The 19,671-nt window shown below is 34.5% G+C and overlaps 1 protein-coding gene across 15 annotated transcripts; it reads right to left on the bottom strand.

The window, feature by feature from the left end:
* Positions 1-1,038: 1,038 nt before the first annotated feature.
* On the bottom strand, positions 1,039-19,671 carry BCLAF1 (BCL2 associated transcription factor 1). 15 transcript variants are annotated; one of them, XR_015744950.1, is made up of 14 exons: positions 19,591-19,671; positions 17,991-18,115; positions 15,837-16,742; positions 13,903-14,571; positions 13,631-13,800; positions 9,602-9,707; positions 8,945-9,029; positions 7,924-8,099; positions 7,625-7,784; positions 6,647-6,758; positions 5,035-5,181; positions 2,431-2,637; positions 2,236-2,320; positions 1,039-1,631 (listed from the first exon to the last, which is right to left on the bottom strand). XR_015744950.1 is itself a non-coding variant. In XM_087940508.1 (12 exons), coding segments are annotated over exons 2-12 (2,754 nt in total). In that variant the 5' UTR covers positions 18,095-18,115; positions 19,591-19,671; the 3' UTR covers positions 1,039-2,318. The 15 variants fall into 15 exon arrangements, 9 of the variants coding, with proteins under 9 accessions (XP_087796634.1, XP_087796654.1, XP_087796662.1 ...); XR_015744951.1 differs by lacking the exon at positions 19,591-19,671 and adding an exon at positions 18,880-19,294 and having other exon boundaries at positions 2,427-2,637; XR_015744944.1 differs by having other exon boundaries at positions 1,039-2,320; positions 2,427-2,637; positions 6,647-6,824.

The following is a 19,671-nucleotide window of genomic DNA, read 5'->3' as shown; positions in this document are numbered from 1 at the left end:
TGAATGCTGTTTCCAAAACAATTCCAACTACAAAGATTTATAAAAATGATTACATTTTAAAAAAATTTTACAAACAAGCCAAATTTTGCAAAATAATGTTGATAATAAGTTTTGTCAAATCTTTTGCAGCATTAAGATTGATCATTCCTTTCCCTATTCTGTCAATTATAGGTACATATGTAGATTTAAAGTCACAAGGAAGGAACACTTTGGGGGGCATGGGAAACATTGAAAATTTGGATAATGTGCTGGGGGAGGGGCCTAAAGGAATTGTAGTGGTGGGCCAGTGACAAACTATTTCCAGGATCTCTCTCAGTTGCTCACCAGCCTAATGGGAATTTTGGGAGATCGAAAAGCATTGCTGAAAATAAATGCTACACACTGAGCTCTATAAATATGTATCCACACACTAACTCATCCCTCCAACTGAGGTGAGGCAGAAACTCCATTGGTCACCAAAGAAGTGATAGATATTTTGATGCTTACAAGTACCATTGCAATCCAGTTAGCCCTGTCTAATTTGCAATCTATTTTCATGTGTGTTTTCAGGTGGCCATTACAGTGGCAATGCTACTAATCTGTCATAATAGATCCATTTTGATGTAGATATAATTATCAATTTCGGTGTACTTCAAACTGTCATAAGGTAAGTCTCAACTTGTAACTGACACTTAGTTTAATATCTGATAGAAAGGCTTAATAAAAATTCTGCTTCAAGTGGCTTGAAAACCTAGAGGCTGAAATGGTAGACATTAATAAGTTAAAAGGGCAAGTCTGGTTTAGTGTAAATTAGCTTGTTTCTTACAGGTTATCCAAATGGCACCATCAGTACAGGAATTGTTCAAGTTTCTACTTCAAGACTTCAATAAAAGTTTAAAATACATGTGATTAGAAAAAAAGGTTAAATTGTAATTTTTAAAATTGTAATTTCTAGTTCATACGATTCTGGTTTTAATCTAGTTCATTCTTTTCCTTCATGTTTTCAGGTATAGCAGAGATATAAAGCTTCTGTAATATTCAACTGTAATAACAAGCTCATTTCCTTTTAAATTTTCACATCTTTATTCCACTGAGGACTGAAAACACGACTGAGATATCCCATAGTTTAGGTTATTTTGCTAAAGAAAGCCCACAGAAATATTATTTTACAAATTGAGGGAAATGTTGATGCAATAATAGCTGAATCAATATTGCCGTAAATTTGTGACCAATATTTTTCACCAGATGCCAATGAAACTTCATCCAATACTCTTGCATAACAACTCCATTTCACATTCATTATATACACTTTAAATTTTATAAATGAATAGCATCCTGTGTTTTACATAAGACTATGTCTATTAGGCATATGAACACTGAAACAATACACTCAAAGCATGCTTGTGTTAAAGGTAACTTTTCACTACAATTTACCTTTCTGTTGTACGCCTAAACGTTTGGAATGTAGGATAGATCTTCTCACAAGAATAGAATATGCAGAAGGTCAAACTACTTTTAGTGCTGTTACACAAATAGTTGAAGCATTTCCCCATTAGAAGTAAGATTATGTGGACGGAGAAACGTAGCACCTGTTAAGCTACAGCTCTACTTGTCAGATCTAGATCTGTTCAGAAGAGAACGCCCATCGTTTTCTAGAAATGTGAATGTATGAGAAAATTAATAAGATCCCCAAAGTACTTTTATATCCTACTTAAACTCATTTTACTGGGATACTCTAATTCTCAAACCTATCCAAGAACAAGCCTGGTGAAAACTTATGGCAAACTTTTAACCTTGCGGTGCTGTTTACATGCTGCCACAATTAGTTAGGTGGCTGAATTAAACAAAATATAAGCCTCCCACTCCAGATTATACAATTTTGCAATTTAAATATAAGCCACACAAACAAAAAGCTCCAGAAAATTATTAACTCCAAGATTTAGTACAGATTTATTTTAAAATGCTGCCTCAATATCTAAATGTGCAGACCTAAGTTTTATTTCAATAATGAAACATAGCTGGAGGGGATAATGAAGTACAACTCTGTTTAAAATCAGATCTTCTGGACAAAACAAAGTTACACTGTGTATAACAGTAAACATTTTAAAAAGTTGACCATGACAAATAGTATCATACCTTTACTACTTGCTTTGTATAATCTTCAACAATTACTAGTGAGATTACAAAAGAATTAAAACAGAAACAAAACCAAAACTAAACTACTCTCCAACAACAAAATTTGAGTAAAATGCTTACATTCATTTGACGACAAGTCATATTAAAAATGCTGCGCAGATAGCAAATATTTTTTTTCAGCTGCAACTGATCTTCAGAGTTATTCCTGTGTAAAAAAATTAAATATATGCACAATTATGGTACAGTATTTTAACTTATTTAAAATACAACTAACAATACAAAACAAAAACCTAATTGATACAGCACAATACATACCTTTTCTTCTTTACGTCTTTCCTTGTCTTCGGTTTCCATTGTTTCTTCTTCATCTTCTACAAGCCCATCACCTTGGTATTTATCATGTGTCCATTTTGGACTGCTACCTGATTTTTTGAAGTTGAATCTTCCTCTGCCACGCTGAAAAGTACCTCGTCCTCTTCCTCTTTTAGCCCAGTAATCAACACCATCATCTCTGTCATCATGCTAGAGTAAATGGAATCCAGTTAAAGAAAATGTAGAACCCAAGCAGCACTAAGAACAGTTGTATTTATCATCAGTTTAATTAATTACTGTAGTTGAATTCTTTGATCTTACTATTCTGAAAGATAAAAACATATATAACAAGTTAGTCAAGCTACTCCAATACATTGTATTTGGTTAATCAAGGATTCCAAGTTCAGGAACACATCTCTCCAACATGCCCACTAACATGAAGTTAGTGCAGAAATATATATAAGACACATGTTCATGCTCTATCACTGAGCCAAGAGATACTTTTTTCTAAATGAATCAGTAATTTGGTAAGATACAAAAACATTAATTCAAAAGTCTAAACAAAGGAGAGCAAGGCAGGACTAGAACTCAAGTCTTCTGATTTGATGTCCTAACAACTACACTAAACTGGCTCTTTCAATTATTATTAAAGCCAACCAAATTAACAGTAATTTTTAAGTTACTCAGAATTCTTTATTCGATGAGATGGTAAAAAGAGGGGGATAGAAAGGGCAAAATCCTAAATATCCCTACAGTTTAATTCTCTCATACATAAAGTAATTGCTGGTGGTTTATGTTATGCAAAATATAAACATGTATAAAGAGGGAAGTACTGGAAGATACAAAGATACTAGACGATATGGAGTCACTTTGGATAGTGAGATGGGCAGCGTAAGATGGTAGAATCTCAAATAATCTTAAAAGTACAATAGTGTTAAAAACAATTTCTCCAATATAACCTACTGCCCAAACTGATAACTACATTCTGCAACCATGTAATATCAGATGAAAAATAAAAACCAGGCAGGAAATAGAATAAGTATCATGATTGATCCAAGAACCAATCGCTTTTTTTTTTTTTGCAATATCCATTTGTATTATATTATATAATTTTGTTATCTTTGATTTACATCTAAGATAATAATCTAATCAAACTCCTTGCATATTTATGCAAGTCCCAACATTTGTTAAATATTACACAAACTCATCAAAAGAAACTGTAGGCACGGAGAGCTATATGGGTGGCTGATGTTATTCTCAGTGCTATTGTGAAACAGAAATACTTAATTCGCTCTCCAATAACTAGGAGCAACACTGATCCAGGATACCAGTATTATTCTTTAAAACATATACTTTAAAACATACGATTATCACTCATCATTATGGAAAAAGTATCAAACTGGGGAAAATATAAAGGAGGAAAAATCATCAGAGGGTCTTGGCCTATAATATAATATAAGAAAATAGAAGTATCCCATTTTTCCTTATTCTCAAGATACCTCCAAGGTTATCAAGTCTATTTAATACTTCTTCTGTCCAACCCAAGAAATCTATACCTGGCTAGTAGACCACAGAAGAGAGAATAAGCAGTAATATCTTTTCTAATTATAGCAAACTTTTTATTTGTGACCTAGATAGCACTTTATTTTCTGAAGCTCTTGAGTATGTAACAAAAAAGTATAAGAAATATTTTTAAATATTCATCTTCCATAACAGTGCCTCCAGCAGGTGAAAAGTCACAACTGATCAAAATCCTGTTTTTTCTAAATAATCACAATTAGTGTAATAAACATGAAAATAGAATATATAGTAACTACCAAGAGTGCTTGTGTACACACCTGCTATTCACTGAGAAGCATTAGTTATTCATGAAAGGGAAATACATGAAGTAAAAATGAAGATTTACACAGCGAAAAAAGTTAAGCATTAGAACATTTCTTTGAAAAGCAGTTATGCATGCCACATCATTATTATTTAATAAAGACTTTGATTTCATGACCACAAACACCATTATCCAAAGTTACAGGATAGCATTATCTCAGTCAACTCCAAGCAATGGAGATATTATACTATCTGGCTTTTCCTCGGCTTTAAGAAAGGCCTTAGACCAGGGATGCTTAGATCTGGCCTGCAGGGCCACCCTGGAAACAGTGAAGGACCAGCCCACAGTGCCTCTGCTAGTGGAAATGGAGCTTGGAGGGGCCTTTTTGCTGGCAGAGGGTTGCAACATGTTCCATCTGCACGTGGCTCTCCTGGCCCACGAAGGTCAAACACAGCCCTGAAGCGGCCCTCAATAAAATTGAGTTTGGCATCCCTGCCTTAGGCCTTCACTTAGCAAAGGGCAATCTGTTGAAGAAAATCTATAATTGCACGCTGTAGTCTGCACCGCCTAGCTATTTCCTCTCCTTTTGCCAAGTGACTAGCTAGAGATGGGGCAGAAGAACTTCTTTCATTAGACTATGAAGATGGATGTAAAAGCAAATACAAATACTGATGTTCACTGTCAGAGGATTCAATGAAGATTTTTGAAATAACAGAAATAAGTTTTAGGTATTGCTGCTATAAAATAAGACTTTAGAAAAGATGCATGCATATAATGACACCCACCAAGAAGTATTTCTTGCTTTTTGGAGTATATTCAGGATCCCATTCTTCCTCTTTTGGTCTCTTTTGAAAAGTAGTGTTTGAATTGCTAGGACCAGTAATTGTTCCAGCAAACACTCCTCTGGCTCTTCCTCTGCCTCTAATTCGAAACTGATTAACCAAAGCATGTATGTATTTAAATAATAAATATATTTAGTTCATTTACACATAGCAATAAATTATTGCATTAACTAAAATCCTCTGTTAACACTGCATAAAATGAAGATATTTCAAAATTAAAATAAAGCTATTTATATCTCCTTTAATATAAAGGCTCAGTGTTGTACAATAATGTTTATGTGCAGCATTTACTGAAAAATCCAGATTTTTAAAACTGGTTTTGTGTGCATGATAGTTAATAACCAGATGTAGCAACAGTTTCCCCACACAGATATAGAGGCAGCTTTTTTTCTGGTTGAATAAGAGAAATGATATCCAGTAATTCCTTTTCACTTCACACTTTCCCCAAATTGCTGACTGCAACTGGAAAAACTTTCAGGTCTTAGCACACAGTTGCACTATGGAAGCCTCTCCCAACCGGGCAATCCTGTAAATCAGCATTGTTAAATTCAGAGTGCCAAAACTGGAAAAGGCACTAGAGAAAACATAGAATCCGAAAAGAACATCTCCCTCTTCTGTAACTTCCAGAGAAGGCTAAAGGGAAGACCACGTGGGGATATCCCCACTGCAGGATTAAATGCTTTACCAATTCTGCAATGTTTGTCAGCCCTTTCAATTTTCCTATAATACAGACAAAAGGTTCAGGTTTGAAAAATGAAGGTCACGCTTTGGGAGTTACTGTGGAATCATAAGTCACAATGTATAATAATAATGAGTCTGGTCACCAGAAAAAGAAGAAGAAAAAAAGGGGGTGGGGGACCTAAAAGGTCTAGTATACTTAATTAACCTTAATACTTTTTAAGAAACTATATCAGAAAAATAATTAGTTCAGATAACAGTATCAGTTCAATTATTTTAAAAGCAATTTTGATAGCCTTTGAACAGCTACATGTTAATTCCAATAATTAACTAACATGTTTCTAATTATCTAAAATTTCATGCATCAGTTTTCAACAACTGTGTCACTTAATTTCAGTAAATTGCATTTGCCACTAGCAATGTTGATATAAGGTAATACTACAGCCAACTTCCAATACACAGATTTAATATTTTTAAAAAAGGAAATCAACATGTCAACCCTGAAGAATAAATCAGAGAACATGCCCATGAATAAATTATTACAAATAGATGCAAGAAATCAGAAAGAACAGAGAACAGAATAGATAATTAATGATGCTTTGGCTTTAAACACACAAATGTTTGTGAATATTTAAAGCAACAATTTATCTACCGTGGATGACAGAATATAGGTACAATAAGATGTTCTTGCACATTTTTTCATTTTAAGCCAAACTAATGTATTATTTTCCTATAATTTATATAAATACACCTTGCTGCAAGTTACAGTCCAACATGACTATTTCTAATTGCACTCCCATGTGTCAAATGTATACTGAGTACTTTAATTCAATGATTATAAACTACGGTAAAAAATAACTGCAGAGAAGAAACTTACAAAGGTGCCTCTAGGTCTTCCAACTCCCGTAAAACCTGGATATTCTTTCTGCTCGTGATGCGGTTTAAGTTCTTCATCTCTTTCTTTCTTGCAGTCCTTTTCTTCTCGGGAACTGGATGAGGAAGATGGGGAGGAAGTTGAGGAAGATCGAGAATGGTCTTGTTCTCTTTTTTGCTTACTGAAAAATAAGAAACCATACTATTTGCTGTTGTGCCCTACGTACTGGATGTATTTTGTGTATTCTTAGAAGTTATCCTCCGTTCTTGTTTTGAATTTAATGTGAAATATTATTATTCCATCCAGCTTCCATGTATAATTTTAATAGCTATGGCTCATTAGCATGTTATTAATAAAAAATAACTAATTAGCCAGTAAAAGCTACATTTAAATGCATGCTTTCACACAATCGCATAAATGGGAGGGAAAAATGACTAAAGGTAACATTGCTAAGCTTTTTCTTTAATTCCATCTATTTTAATACCTTACCCAGATAGTAAATTATCAATAAAATTGATATTATCTTTTAACTATCTTGCCACAAGATGCAGAACTAATCATAACTGACAACCATGTGGACATCAGTTGAGGAGAAATAGAAAGTACAAGTAAATCAGTGATTTCATAATATTAATATATACTTTATACAAATGAACAGGACAAAGTATTCATATTCAATATTCTCATAGGAAATACATCTGGCATTGACTTGATCATAGATTTCTAATATTAATACCAAATTCAAAAGCATAAAAGAGTTATTTCCAGTATTATCACTGCAGCAAGTATTGTACATAGAATTAAGTTGCTCCTAAACTACTAACCTGTATAATTTCATATTACAAGTTTTGAGAAAAAGAAATTCCTCTTGCCAACCCTCCCCCTGCCCAAGTTAAATGTAAATTTCAGTAAAATTCTCATAATCTGGGTGTTATGAGTTGAAAAAGTGCGGAATCAAGCATAACGAACCAAAGTTCTTACACAAACTGTTTACAGAAATGTACTGCATTGAAGTCCAACTCCTGATGTAGCCTGGATAATAGGACAGATTAATTTGTCATTTTTTTTCAGTGTTAGCTTGCTATTCCAAAGTTTTTGTCCTCATCCACCATAAGCCGTGTAAAAGACAAATACATTTTTGCTGTAAAACAAATAATTTTAATTGTTTACATTTAGATGTGCCATTATAAAGGGAAAACTGAAAGCAATTAAGCTTACAATTACATAATTAGACATATAACTAGAAGTTAAACATTAATTACAACATTATGCTTTTTTACCTATCATCTTTGAAAGTTTTATAATCCTTGTAATCTTTTGGAACTTTCTCTTGTTTTCTTGACCCACTGGATTCCCTGGAACCTTTAGAGTCTCCTCGTTCTTTACTTCGTTCTTTTCTACGACGATCGATGTCATGTCGAAGATCAGCAGAATCGCACTTTAATTTTTTATCTCCCTAGATCAAAACAATTTCATTGAAATATTTGACAACTACAAAGGTTGGAGTACATGCATTTCTTGTGTTTATAGCCTTTTGCATATTTTCTTGAAAACTCTACCGAACAGTTTATAAATTTTGTAAGTCAATATAAAGTAGAGGTTAAAGATGCTGGATTAGAAGTCAAGATACTATCGGTTTTAGTACTGTTTTACGCACAAAATCCATTTGAATGACTTTGGGACTGTCAAGTCTTAGGAAGATGGCACTTCCAAGAAAACTGCAGGGGCTTGTTCATGTAGTCACCGGAAATGAGACTTTGTTCAAAAGACAATTATAATGAACTGTTAAACAGGTTTGTTGATTTCTATCTTGCCATTTTCCTAGAATGTTAAACCTCCTAACAATATTTTTCTATATAGAACATGGTCATTTTGCATAGAAATCAAAGTTCCCTAAAGATTGTAAATACATTTGATTTTTAAAAAAAAATTCTTAAAAAATGAACCAAAAAAACACTTCCAAATGTTTCATGGGAATTAAATGTCAACATAATTTCTTATTGCTATTACTAAGATAGTCTTGTTTAATTCAGTTGTTCAATGGAATGTTAGAAAATAATGACCTTTATTTTGTAAGAACATTGAATATAATTATCTTTTCATGTTTATCTCTCTCTCATAATTCAAGAAGCACAAAACTGACCTATCCTTAAAAGATAATAAATAGGTCAAGCTTAGTATTACTACTTAGGATAGTATACTGTAAATGCAATTTTACAAAGGATGTTTTAGGATAGATATTTTGATCTGGACTATATAGGATCTTTTTACTGAAAAAAAGTGTATCGATGTAGAACCTACTTTCTGAGTTTCTTCTTTAAAGGTTCTCTCTTCTCCTGATAAACGGGTATGCTTCCTCAGGGCACTTGGAGAGATGTCAATCCTTCTAAATGCAAGATTGTCAAAAGTAATTATTACGTCTACATCCAGAATTGCCAAATGGAAAATTGAAAACACAAAAAGGAATGACTAAAGCTAAACCATTAAAATGTTAATACACCCCTCTAAAAATGCCATACATGTGTATAAATAAATCAACCTCCACATAATTCAAAAATTCAACTGCAGTACTGAAAAACCATACAATACATAATATTCTTTGTATGTGAATACATCAGCGGGTTTTTTTTCAGAAATGTAAATAATCTTTTAAGTTAAAAAGTGCACCCAACAATTCTTTAAATCCCAGACAGAATTTATTACTTCCTTCAATTTTAAATGGATTTCCATTTAAATGGAATGAAAAACAAAACTGATGAATATACATTTCACACTTACCTTATAATAAAACCTTATTACCTTATAAAATTTCATGTATCACAACAGATATAGTAGTTTTACTCGGGAACTTCTATCATATTCATGTTCTACATTCAAGAGACATGGTGCTTTTTATAAATATAAGCATCATTTTAAAAGTGAGTATCATTTACACTGAACAATAACTCAATGCCTTACCTGTGTATTTCAGGACTCTTTTGCCGGGTGCTATGTTCTTCAGTAGCCTTCTGATAAGCAGTGAATCTCTCACTTAGGGTCATTCCAGCTGATTTGAAATATTGTTCTGTAGAATTTCAGAGAATAAGTACTAATTAACCAAAATATATCAACATATCAAATGAGAATGCAAAAGAGCCATGGACTTCACAATATAAGCAACAAACATTTCCCCCATCTGTTTGTAGCAATCATGTTTAGAAATTCCTTACACATCTGTACTCTTTATGCCATTGTAAACTTACTGTTCTTTTTTTTTTATTTATTTAAAAAGCAGTCAAAGTTTATAGTGCACATCTTGTTTACCCACAGGAGCCAAATACATTATGAGAGAAATATTGCATTATTAGAGGGAGCATGGTCATACATTGCACTTAAAATAATGTCATCCTATGCATACTGCTGTAAGAATAAACCCTCTTGAACTCAGCTGGATTTATTCTCCAAAAGGCATACATAAAATGAAGTTTCACAGGTCAGTTTCTTTTAAAGGTCACAATTTCTTTTTCTTTTTTAAATTAACACCAAGGTAACACTTTTAGATTTTAACATCTGGCATTCTGGCAACTTGACAGCATAAAGTTTCTTGTCTTTTAACCAAGACCAATAAATTGATAACACACACACACTACATTCTGAAAGACCAGTTCAACAGATGTGTTTAAATGTAAAATAGTACATGTGTAAATTAAAAAGGACTATGAAATATTACAAATAAAGTAAACTATCTGCTTAACAGGTCAATGTACATCTGTATCAACTTACCGCCCAACATCCAGCATATCTCTCAAAACCAATCATTAAAACTTGACATGGCCACTACAAGGGTAGTGCCTCAATCATAATTCCATCAAACACAGGAATTTGAGCTAGCAATTCAGTTTTTGTGCCATTTTTGCCAGGAAGATAGAAGTTCAACTTTGCCTGTTTGTGCATCTGTTATCTTTCAACAGCTATTTTACTTTTGTAATATGGATTTTGCCATTTCAAAACACATTCCAGGACCTAGTTGCAATGAAAAAGAAAACATCACTGGGCATTTTCAGCTCTATGTAAGAGAAGAGCTGTTCAGCTGCATTGCACCAATAATGTAAAATTACTACTACATTTTTACCAAAATGTGATCCACAGATTCTTTTTACAGAGTGCAGAAAGATTTAAATAACCTTGGGAAGCAAACTGGGATTGAGACATATTAATAAACTGGCCAAAGACCAGTAATTAAAACAACAAGTTATGTGTAAATATTTGATATACTAACTGAAAACATTCTCTTTGGCAAGCATATTTACAGGATTCTATAACCTCATAAGTCTTAATAAAATATTAAAATATAGCTTTTTTGGAATAATGTAAAGCAGTTAGCTTTCCAAGTTTTCTAGGCAAACGTGTCTGAGGGAGAGATGTCTTAAATTTGGTATGTTGTTCGAAAATATTATAAATTCTCCAGAGTTTTTCATGTTTCTGAACATGCAGCTTCACAAGAAATGCTCCTGCCAACAATGGCAAAATCTGGATCCAAAATTATGTATTTGTTATACAGAAGCTTTCTAATAAACCAAGATAATTTTTATTGTAAATAAGTAAAAAAAAAACAATTGCGTACTGCTTCATTAAAAAAGTAATAGCTTTAAAGTCAGAACAATAAAATATTATATTATGACATCTTTAAAAAGAAAGTGTGTTTTCTTTTCAAAGATAATAACTTTAGAAAAAAAGAATTACAGGACTGTTGGGCTTTTCATCAGTAAATTTGATCACTCTTCACAAGCATTTCCACATTTTCATGATTTTTCTTTACCAGGTAATATTAACTACTCCATTAGAATAAGCAATATAAAATAGATGGTATTGTTACATGCAGAATTGAATGGCATAATCCAATTTCAAGATGAGCGTTCAAATTATCAAATATAATTAATGAGGGTAAATAAATATAGCATCTGTTTAAATTAGATTCCTTGCATTATGTTCAACTATGATGACTTCCATAAAGTACTCTAGCATTACTCAAATGTAATAGTTTCTGAACTGGAATGCGACAATAAGGGAAATAACGTAACAAGGCAGCATTCAATTTCATCACACAGTTCCAGGTTCCCATAGTAATTTACATAAAAGATTTTGGGGTGGTAGTATCATAGTAAATGAAGCTAACATTGAGAAAGATAGGCAATCAGTCCAACATAAGCCACATATGTATGTCTACTTCCTTGACTAAGGAAAATCAAGCAATTTGTATAATTGAAAACTAGCGTATGTGTATAAAATATATATTGCTATATTTTAGGTATATTTTATATTCTGTATTTTAGGTTCTCAATTACTCCTGGAAATAATGTTCCTTCAATTCCCTAAGATATAACAGAGTAATTAGTGACTCTGTAAGATCATTTTAATTTACAGGCTGGCATGCTCTATACTAGTCCTCCGATGCTTTCTGCTACCTTCTCCATTTGCAATCAAAACTAAAGGTTTCCCATTTTAGTCTAGCAGTTTGTTCCTATTTTTACACATGACACAGTCAGTTTTTCCATCAATGCCTATCCTTCAGTAAAGTTAAGACTTAAATCTCAAAATAAATGAAGAGTACTAGGCTAGGAAAGTCTACGATATGCAAACTCATTGCTTTCTATACAATTCTCTAACTTTTAGCTTGTTCTGTTAAATTTTAAGGGAACTCTTGGACTTGATCATCAAATTGCAACATTTTAGCTCCCACAGAAGGAATAATTTTAAGAAAATTATAAATGAATGAATGCATATTTTCCTGGCAATGTAAACAAATAACACTTAGATATTTCTTTGAATCAAATGACATACAAACAAACTGAAATGCAAAGATTAGCTCACTGTACTATAAAAGAAAAATTAAAATGCTTCTATGCCCACCACTATATTTGAAATAAGTCAAAACCTTGTATTTATATTTGCTTATTACCATTCTATCTTTTTTATGTGTGATGATCTGCTAAGTAGTCTGTTAGTGATTTTTGGAATTCCAAAGTGGCATCTTATCTTAGTATATGTCTTCCATTAAAATTTTCATGAGAAGTAAAAGGATTGTTTTATTTAAATAGTTTCATTCATTTGGCACCACCAAAAAGGCATTATTTACTCTTGCAAATGAGTGTCACACTACTTGTTCCCTGGATTTGTGTGCTGCTGTTAGTCTTGTATTCTCAAACTGTCCTATTTTGAAGTGTAACTTTAAACAAATTATTAGGTAAAATCCAAACTTGTCCCGGTATTTCTGCAAAGTTATTTAATTAACATACAGTACTATGCAATTTGACAGTATGATGACATAAAATTCAAGTTTTAATTTGACATTGTACGACATATGTTTAGTACTAAGATCAGTTACTTGTTCATTGCTCTATATCGTAGCTAATCATCTCAATATGTACTGCAGCAAAAATTCTATAGACATACCTGCCACATAACAGCTTATGTTGTAGTTGCACAATTCTCATGATAACCTTTACAATTTCTACTGGCTCCAAAAGACCATGCCATTACTATTTTGTTTTATGTTTATCTCATGTGTAATCCTCCACACATTCATTTCTTTACTATTGGATCACCAGAGCAGAACCTTTATCTCTTATATTATTCTTTTCCTCTCTTATTTCCCATCTACATTATCTGAAATCATATATGCTTTCTTTTTCCACCCTAAAAAGTCCCATTTTTTCTACACTGTAAAAATCCTCTTTCTGCTTTATCTTCTTCTGCTTATGTATTTCCTATAGCTCCTTTCTGGATCTATGAAGAAAAGGATCATATTATATTACTCCTATAAAGCTTTCCAATACTTACAAAATGTTGACATCCTTTTTTCTAGAATGTTATTTAACAGGAAAGCATGTACAAAAAATCAAGATGAATAGGGAAAAAAAAGCTGAATTTGACAGACTAAAATTAATACCACTATTCTTCTTTTAACAGCATGTGATATTTCTCTCAAACAGTAAACTCAAGACGTACCTTTTACATGATGGACTAAGGACACAATGTGCTGAATAAATGACTCCGATGTGCTTTTGCTGGCTTGTGGAAGCTTAATGTGGTCAAAGATGGATCGGAATTCTTGCTCCTTCTTGACCGAATGGACAAGTGTGCTAGCGAGCAGCCTGTCTTTAGTCAAGGAAGCAGGTCTAAGATGCATAATAAAAACAAAAACAAGGAATATAAGGTTTATGAAAAATGAGCTCTTCTATGGATATGAGAAGCGATTAAAATTATGGATAATTAATTACCTGTTTGAATCATCAAGTGGCACAGGTGCCATTTTAAGTTTAACTTCAGGTCGATGGGAGTCACTGGCTATCATTTTGATCCTAAGCGGGCTCTCCTCTCTAAAGATAGATTTCTCTCTCATATCCAGATTCTTGTGTAGAGGAGGACTATAATCAAAGAGTTCCTTGAGCTTTTCAGACTTTACCTGTTCAGGTGATTGCATCTCTTTCTTCAACATTCTTTCAGAGCTTTTCTCATCTTCCTTGTGCTTATCTTTTACTAAAATAGGTCTTTCAACTATGTAGCTAGTTGTCTCTTTAACTTTATAGCCCTTATCTTCTCTAAATGCTTCATCTTCTCTATTTGCCTTCACAGAGATTTTAGACTTGTATTTGGAGCCTTCTTCCTCAACGTTACGATGAGATGCGGCAAAGTTCTTACCCTGATCTGCCAGAACAGACTTTCTGAACTGTCTATAATCTTCAGTTTCTTCTGTGTCATCCCCTTCTGAATCATTAAATTTTTGTTTGCCGGGCTCTTTATCCATATAATATTCCAAAGCTTCCTGGTCTTCCCATTCTCTCTCTCCCTCTGTCCTTCCCTTTTCTGCTCCTCTATCTTTCTGAGGATCTTTTTCTCTAGTATTATTCCTATCAAGCAGGTATACCCTAGATTCTTCATCTGTATATCTGTAAATAGCAAAGAAGATAATACCTATTTTCATTGAAAAATAATGCAAAATTCAAAACCAATGCAGTTAAATTTTAAGCACATGCAAAAATACTTTTTCAAAGTTAATTATTTAATTATTGTTTTGCACAAATTATATTACTTCTGAGCCCTTTATAATTTTGATAGAGAAGTTAAACTGTATAGACAGAAGCAGCTCAAATTATATATTCCAGCTCATAGCTTTCAATACAAATGCAGCATCTGAAACACTATTTTATAAAAATATGAGAATAGCTTGGTGGAACAAGACTGTGCATCTGATCAGCCTTTTATCTCACATGGTCTAACAGATAGATATAGAAAGTCCACAAATAGAAGACAGATCTCCTTCTCTACAGCTGCTACCATAACCTATTATAGTGTGTGTGTCTGTCTGTCTGTGTGTGTGTGTGTGTGTGTATTTATAAAATAAATGTAACTTGTTTTCTGACTAATTTAGTAGTGGGCAGGGGAATAGAATTATGCGTTGCTATAGCTTACTGTTATGTTTCATACATAAGATATTGTCAACTTCACAAATGAAAAATATTTTAAATCTATCTTGCAAAGCAATCATAGTTAAATTTAATAGCTGAAAGTAAATTATGCATTATCTATGGCATATTACTGTAAATCATAATAATAATTCTTTTATTAAGTATGAATGTGCAAACTTTGGCAATTCAGGAATGAAATATTCTGGAGAACTCCAAAACATTGTTTCCCTCCAGAACATATTGCTTCAGGAGCATTGTGAAAATTTCCAGAAGTCAATTCCCCAAGTTGGGACAGAATTTGAGAGAGAACGTTACAATGTTTGTTGGAAAAATTAGTTCTCAAATCACGACTTCACGCAAACCTACTAAGGATTCTTCTGTATTGTACTACTCAATGAAATATTAATGTATATTAATGTGTAAGTGCATATTAGAAAAAGTGAATATTTGCTAAAAATACAGAAACATTTTCAAAACAATTTTTCTCAAAGTGAAATAGCGTACTTTCAAATGTTAAATGTTTCAGATTTCCTATGAATTTATTATATTCCAAAATTCATATTAATTATACTCCAAAAAAATAGGCATTTGCATTTCTGATTCAGTGAAATATAGACATCAAATATTGTTTACCTTCTAAAACCAAATCGTATTTTGAATAAACCTGCAGATACTTTTTACTGCATAGTATAACAGAAATGTTTTATGTTGAACATTTAAGCACCATTATTTTTTTTATTACTAACCTCTTCAGAAATTTTCCTCCTTTTGCACTTTCCTGCTCCCCAGCCTCTGGATAAAAGGAACGCATGCGAGTCTCTTCCCGTGCAGCATTCTGCGATGCTACTGCTTTGGCAGGGCTTCTCCTTGAAGGAATGTGATGTAATGGGCTATTCTGAGAAGGGCTATAACGACTGGAACCATTTCCAAGGGAACCAGACCCAGATCTTGCAGGGCTATGCTGAATGGAATGTGAATGCTGAGGGGTGTCTTTTGCTGAGTGGACTGTGCTGAGTAAGTGAGCATCAGAGCATGAAGAACTCTGACTAGGTGGAGAGGCAATAGAAGGGCTATGAGGTGACCGTGGACTATTATCGTAAGCAGAAAGACCAGGCCAAATATCAGCTGAAGCTGCTGCTGATTTATTAAAATCATCTAAAGCCTCAGAAGGGTCATGTTCAAATGTATTTTTCTCTTCCTCTTGGGATTTACTTTTTAATGGGCTGTCCTGCAAAGCAGCTGTCTCAGTTTTCTTCGGCTGTTTTTCTGATGACCCACGTCTTTTGGAAGAGACTGGAGATTTGCTATATGGAGATGAAGACCGAGATGAAGAGGATCTTGGAGATCTAGAAGATTTGTAGGATCTACGTGATCTGCTTCGAGATCTTTGAGAAGAGACCGAACGTCTTTTTGGACTCCTGGAACGTGAGCGGCCTCGTCTTGGACTTCGAGAATGCCTTCTATTCCAGACAGGCCTATAACCTCCACGGTGATATCTGCCTCCACCTCCTGGGTAATATCCTCTACCTCTTCCTCTATAGCCATAAGGACGTCTCATTCCTCTATTATTTCTGTAATCCCTGCGGTAATCTCTATTATAAACACGATCTCTACTGCGAGACCGTGAGTATGTTCTAGACCGAGACCTAGAACTAAGATAAAAAGCATGTTAGTATCTCCAAATTTCAAAATTTTCAAAAAAAAATTACACTGTCGAAGTTCCACAGCAAATTATTTAATAGTTATGAACATGAATATAAAATTGATATGGAAAGTACTATAAGGCAAGAGATACTTTGTAACACCAAGTCCCAAGGATGTTAAGAGTTGCCACCAGAATATAGCATCTGGCCCAGATTTGCAAATAGAAGTATTTTACATTTATTGACAGAATGTATTGGAAGTAATGAATTAACAGAAACCTATAGCTATTTCCCTAGTATTATCTATAAATGTTGTAATAATATCCTATTTGTTGAGTGCAGAAGATTGGTATTCTGAACTGGTACATTTCAGAGGTTAACAAGTAAAATGTCTACAACAGGAAAAAGACCCATTGTTATCTACAAACTTAAATATCTACAACTACTATACATTTATTAAGGCTTGCCTCCTTCCTGGCTGCTTTCATCTAAGTTTAAAGACTTCCCAAGACTATTGGCTAAACATCATGAGTCAAGCTCAACTTGAAAGAAACTATCTTTCTCAACAAAACAGAAACTCTGTGCTTTGTTTTCCTCCCCTATCTCCTACATTAAGCAGACTATTTTATACTTTGTTTCCTTGGCCTAGATATTCCATACCTACCTTTGTTTAAACACCTTTGGCTTTCTCTTTCTCTTTCTCTCTTCCCTCCTTCCTATTCACCAAGGCTATTTGCAACTTATTTGATTATTTTTTCTCTGCTGCCTCCATAATCAACAGCAGTTCTCACTGCTAACTTCACTAACCATAAAGCACTCTACATATTTGTAGAATCCTGATAGACATTCTGGGTTCGGTAATTTATAAAAAACCCGTGGAAAGAATCCACTATTCTCTGTCTGCTTGTTCAACAAGCAGCAAATATTTCCACCTTACTTTTAGGAAAATGGAACAAATATGGTGAAAAGGCAGAACTGGGAAATTAATCTGAAACCACTGGGTAGAAGGATATAAAACAGAAAGCAAGCAGAAGCTTAGAGTCACTGGGAAGACTTTAACATCCTGTAGAAAATGGAGGGCAACAAAAAGGGAACAAGATTCACAAAAAAGGAAGGGAAGAAGTGTGACTCATGTAGAACATTTGAATGCAATCAGAAATGTGCAATTTTAAGCAGTATTTTGTAGTTCTTATAAAAATCAGCATGTAAAAATCAAGCAACTAAGTTGAGTTAACATATAAAATACAAAGTAAGTACCTGTAACGTTTTTTTCTAGAATGTGATCTGGATCTGGATCTTGAAGAAGAGTGAGATCTAGACTTTGATCTTGAGGAATGGGATCTAGTATTAGAGCGACCCATGTTTTCCACAATAGTTTATACCTGTTCAATAGAAGGTAACATGCGGTCCCAATTTTATTATAAGCAGAGATAAATCACTTTAAATTTTAATCTAAATAGATTATAATACATACATCTCCATTTTTTTATTAAAACCGACTATAGAAAGCAAAGCCCGTTAGCACAAATTTATCTTTACCTTATATCCTGCACAACTTAATCCAGTTCTATGACCCTTGGGTAATATTGGGGGGCAAAGCCTAATAATATGAGGGGAGTGATGCACATATCTTCAGTTAACTGAAGAAATGGAACCTGTGTACATTTTAGATCCAATCCATTCTTAGTAAATTCTTAGCAGTTTCTTAGTAATTAATTTAAGATTAAAGGAAATCTTAATCCTACCCACACAAATGTTTCCTATAGCTCCACTCGCTCTCAAAACCGAATGCCTAAGAATAATTGATACCATTGGATTTTAAGCATAAGGAAGGGGAAAAAAAACCAGTAGCAAGAACCCCAGATTCACAATTCAGCCTTTCTCAATATTTACATTGGCTATAGTTTACTCAACGGCCCTTTTTTTTTTATCAGTATGCTGCTCTCTTGCTTCCAGATTTTCTTACCTTAAACTAAATTATTCGCCCATTACTCCCTACTACACTTCAGAGAAATTCAGAGACTTATCACTTACACGTTCTGTACTTAAATACAAATAAAACACGCCGCAGTTTTAACAGCCATTTGGTACGATCCTTGAATTTACAAAAAAACAAATTCTTAAGTTTTGAAACAGCACAACGTACCAGAGAATCCTTTTGTTTTAATATAGGAGTCCAATAGCCAACCACGCTGATGGGCTTTATGATTTTAATCGCCTTCACGGCCTCTTTTCCCGACCCATAAGCCGCCTGCAAGCCACAGGGCGACTAGGTCAGGGATCGCCGCCCCGCAATTGAGAAGAACTCGGAAAGCCCCGCAATTGAGAAATAACACCGAAAAGAGGCGGCCTTCCCCCTCCCCGCCTTTTTCCTAGCAGTCCCGAAATATTCGCGAGCGGCGGCAAGGCGCCCAGGTTGTCTTGGCCGCGCCCAAACAAGGGGGGGGGGGAGACGACGGAGGGAGGAGGAGATAAGGCAGCTGACCGGGCCTCGGCAAAGGCGTGGAGAGCAACCGAAGCTCTTCCGCGTCTCCTTTTTCCCCCCGCTCTTCCCTTCCCCCACATCAGCTCGCGCGAGAGAAAATGGGGACAGGAGAAATTCTTAGTCAAGGGTGGAGGTGGGGGGGGGGGAAACCAAAAAGTGGGAGGGGGAAGCTCCGTCGCGCGCTGAGATTCGCGCGCCACAACACGCGGGGAGCAGGGGGGGGGGAGGGGAAGGGAAGGAAACGAGGTCGATACCATCGCGTGGAAGTATAACGGTCGAACCCAACCCCACAAAATACACAACCGGCTTCTGAATCCCTCCCCGGCTCGACTCTTCGCCGCACATTCGGATCCCGGCCTAGTCGTGGCTCACCCTTTCTGGGCGACACCTCCCGTCCGATTCTCACCACCCGGCGGCCATTTCCAGTCTCGACGAAGGAAAAAGAAATGGGGC

This window comes from Pseudonaja textilis, chromosome 1 (assembly GCF_049901715.1).
Source record: "Pseudonaja textilis isolate UNSWEBS1 chromosome 1, rPseTex1.2, whole genome shotgun sequence".
Classification (NCBI taxonomy): Eukaryota; Metazoa; Chordata; class Lepidosauria; order Squamata; family Elapidae; genus Pseudonaja; species Pseudonaja textilis.
Note: the sequence above shows the minus strand (reverse complement) of the source record. Positions and strands in the feature narration are given on the sequence as shown.

Coding starts and splice junctions, on each gene's coding strand:
- BCLAF1 (XM_087940508.1), bottom strand. CDS start 18,094: ATGGGTCGCTCTAATACTAGATCCCATTCCTCAAGATCAAAGTCTAGA. Junction 5,182..6,646: donor GAAGACCTAGAGGCACCTTT/GTAAGTTTCTTC, acceptor TTGGTTAATCAG/TTTCGAATTAGAGGCAGAGG. Junction 2,638..5,034: donor AAAGCAAGAAATACTTCTTG/GTGGGTGTCATT, acceptor CATTTACTCTAG/CATGATGACAGAGATGATGG.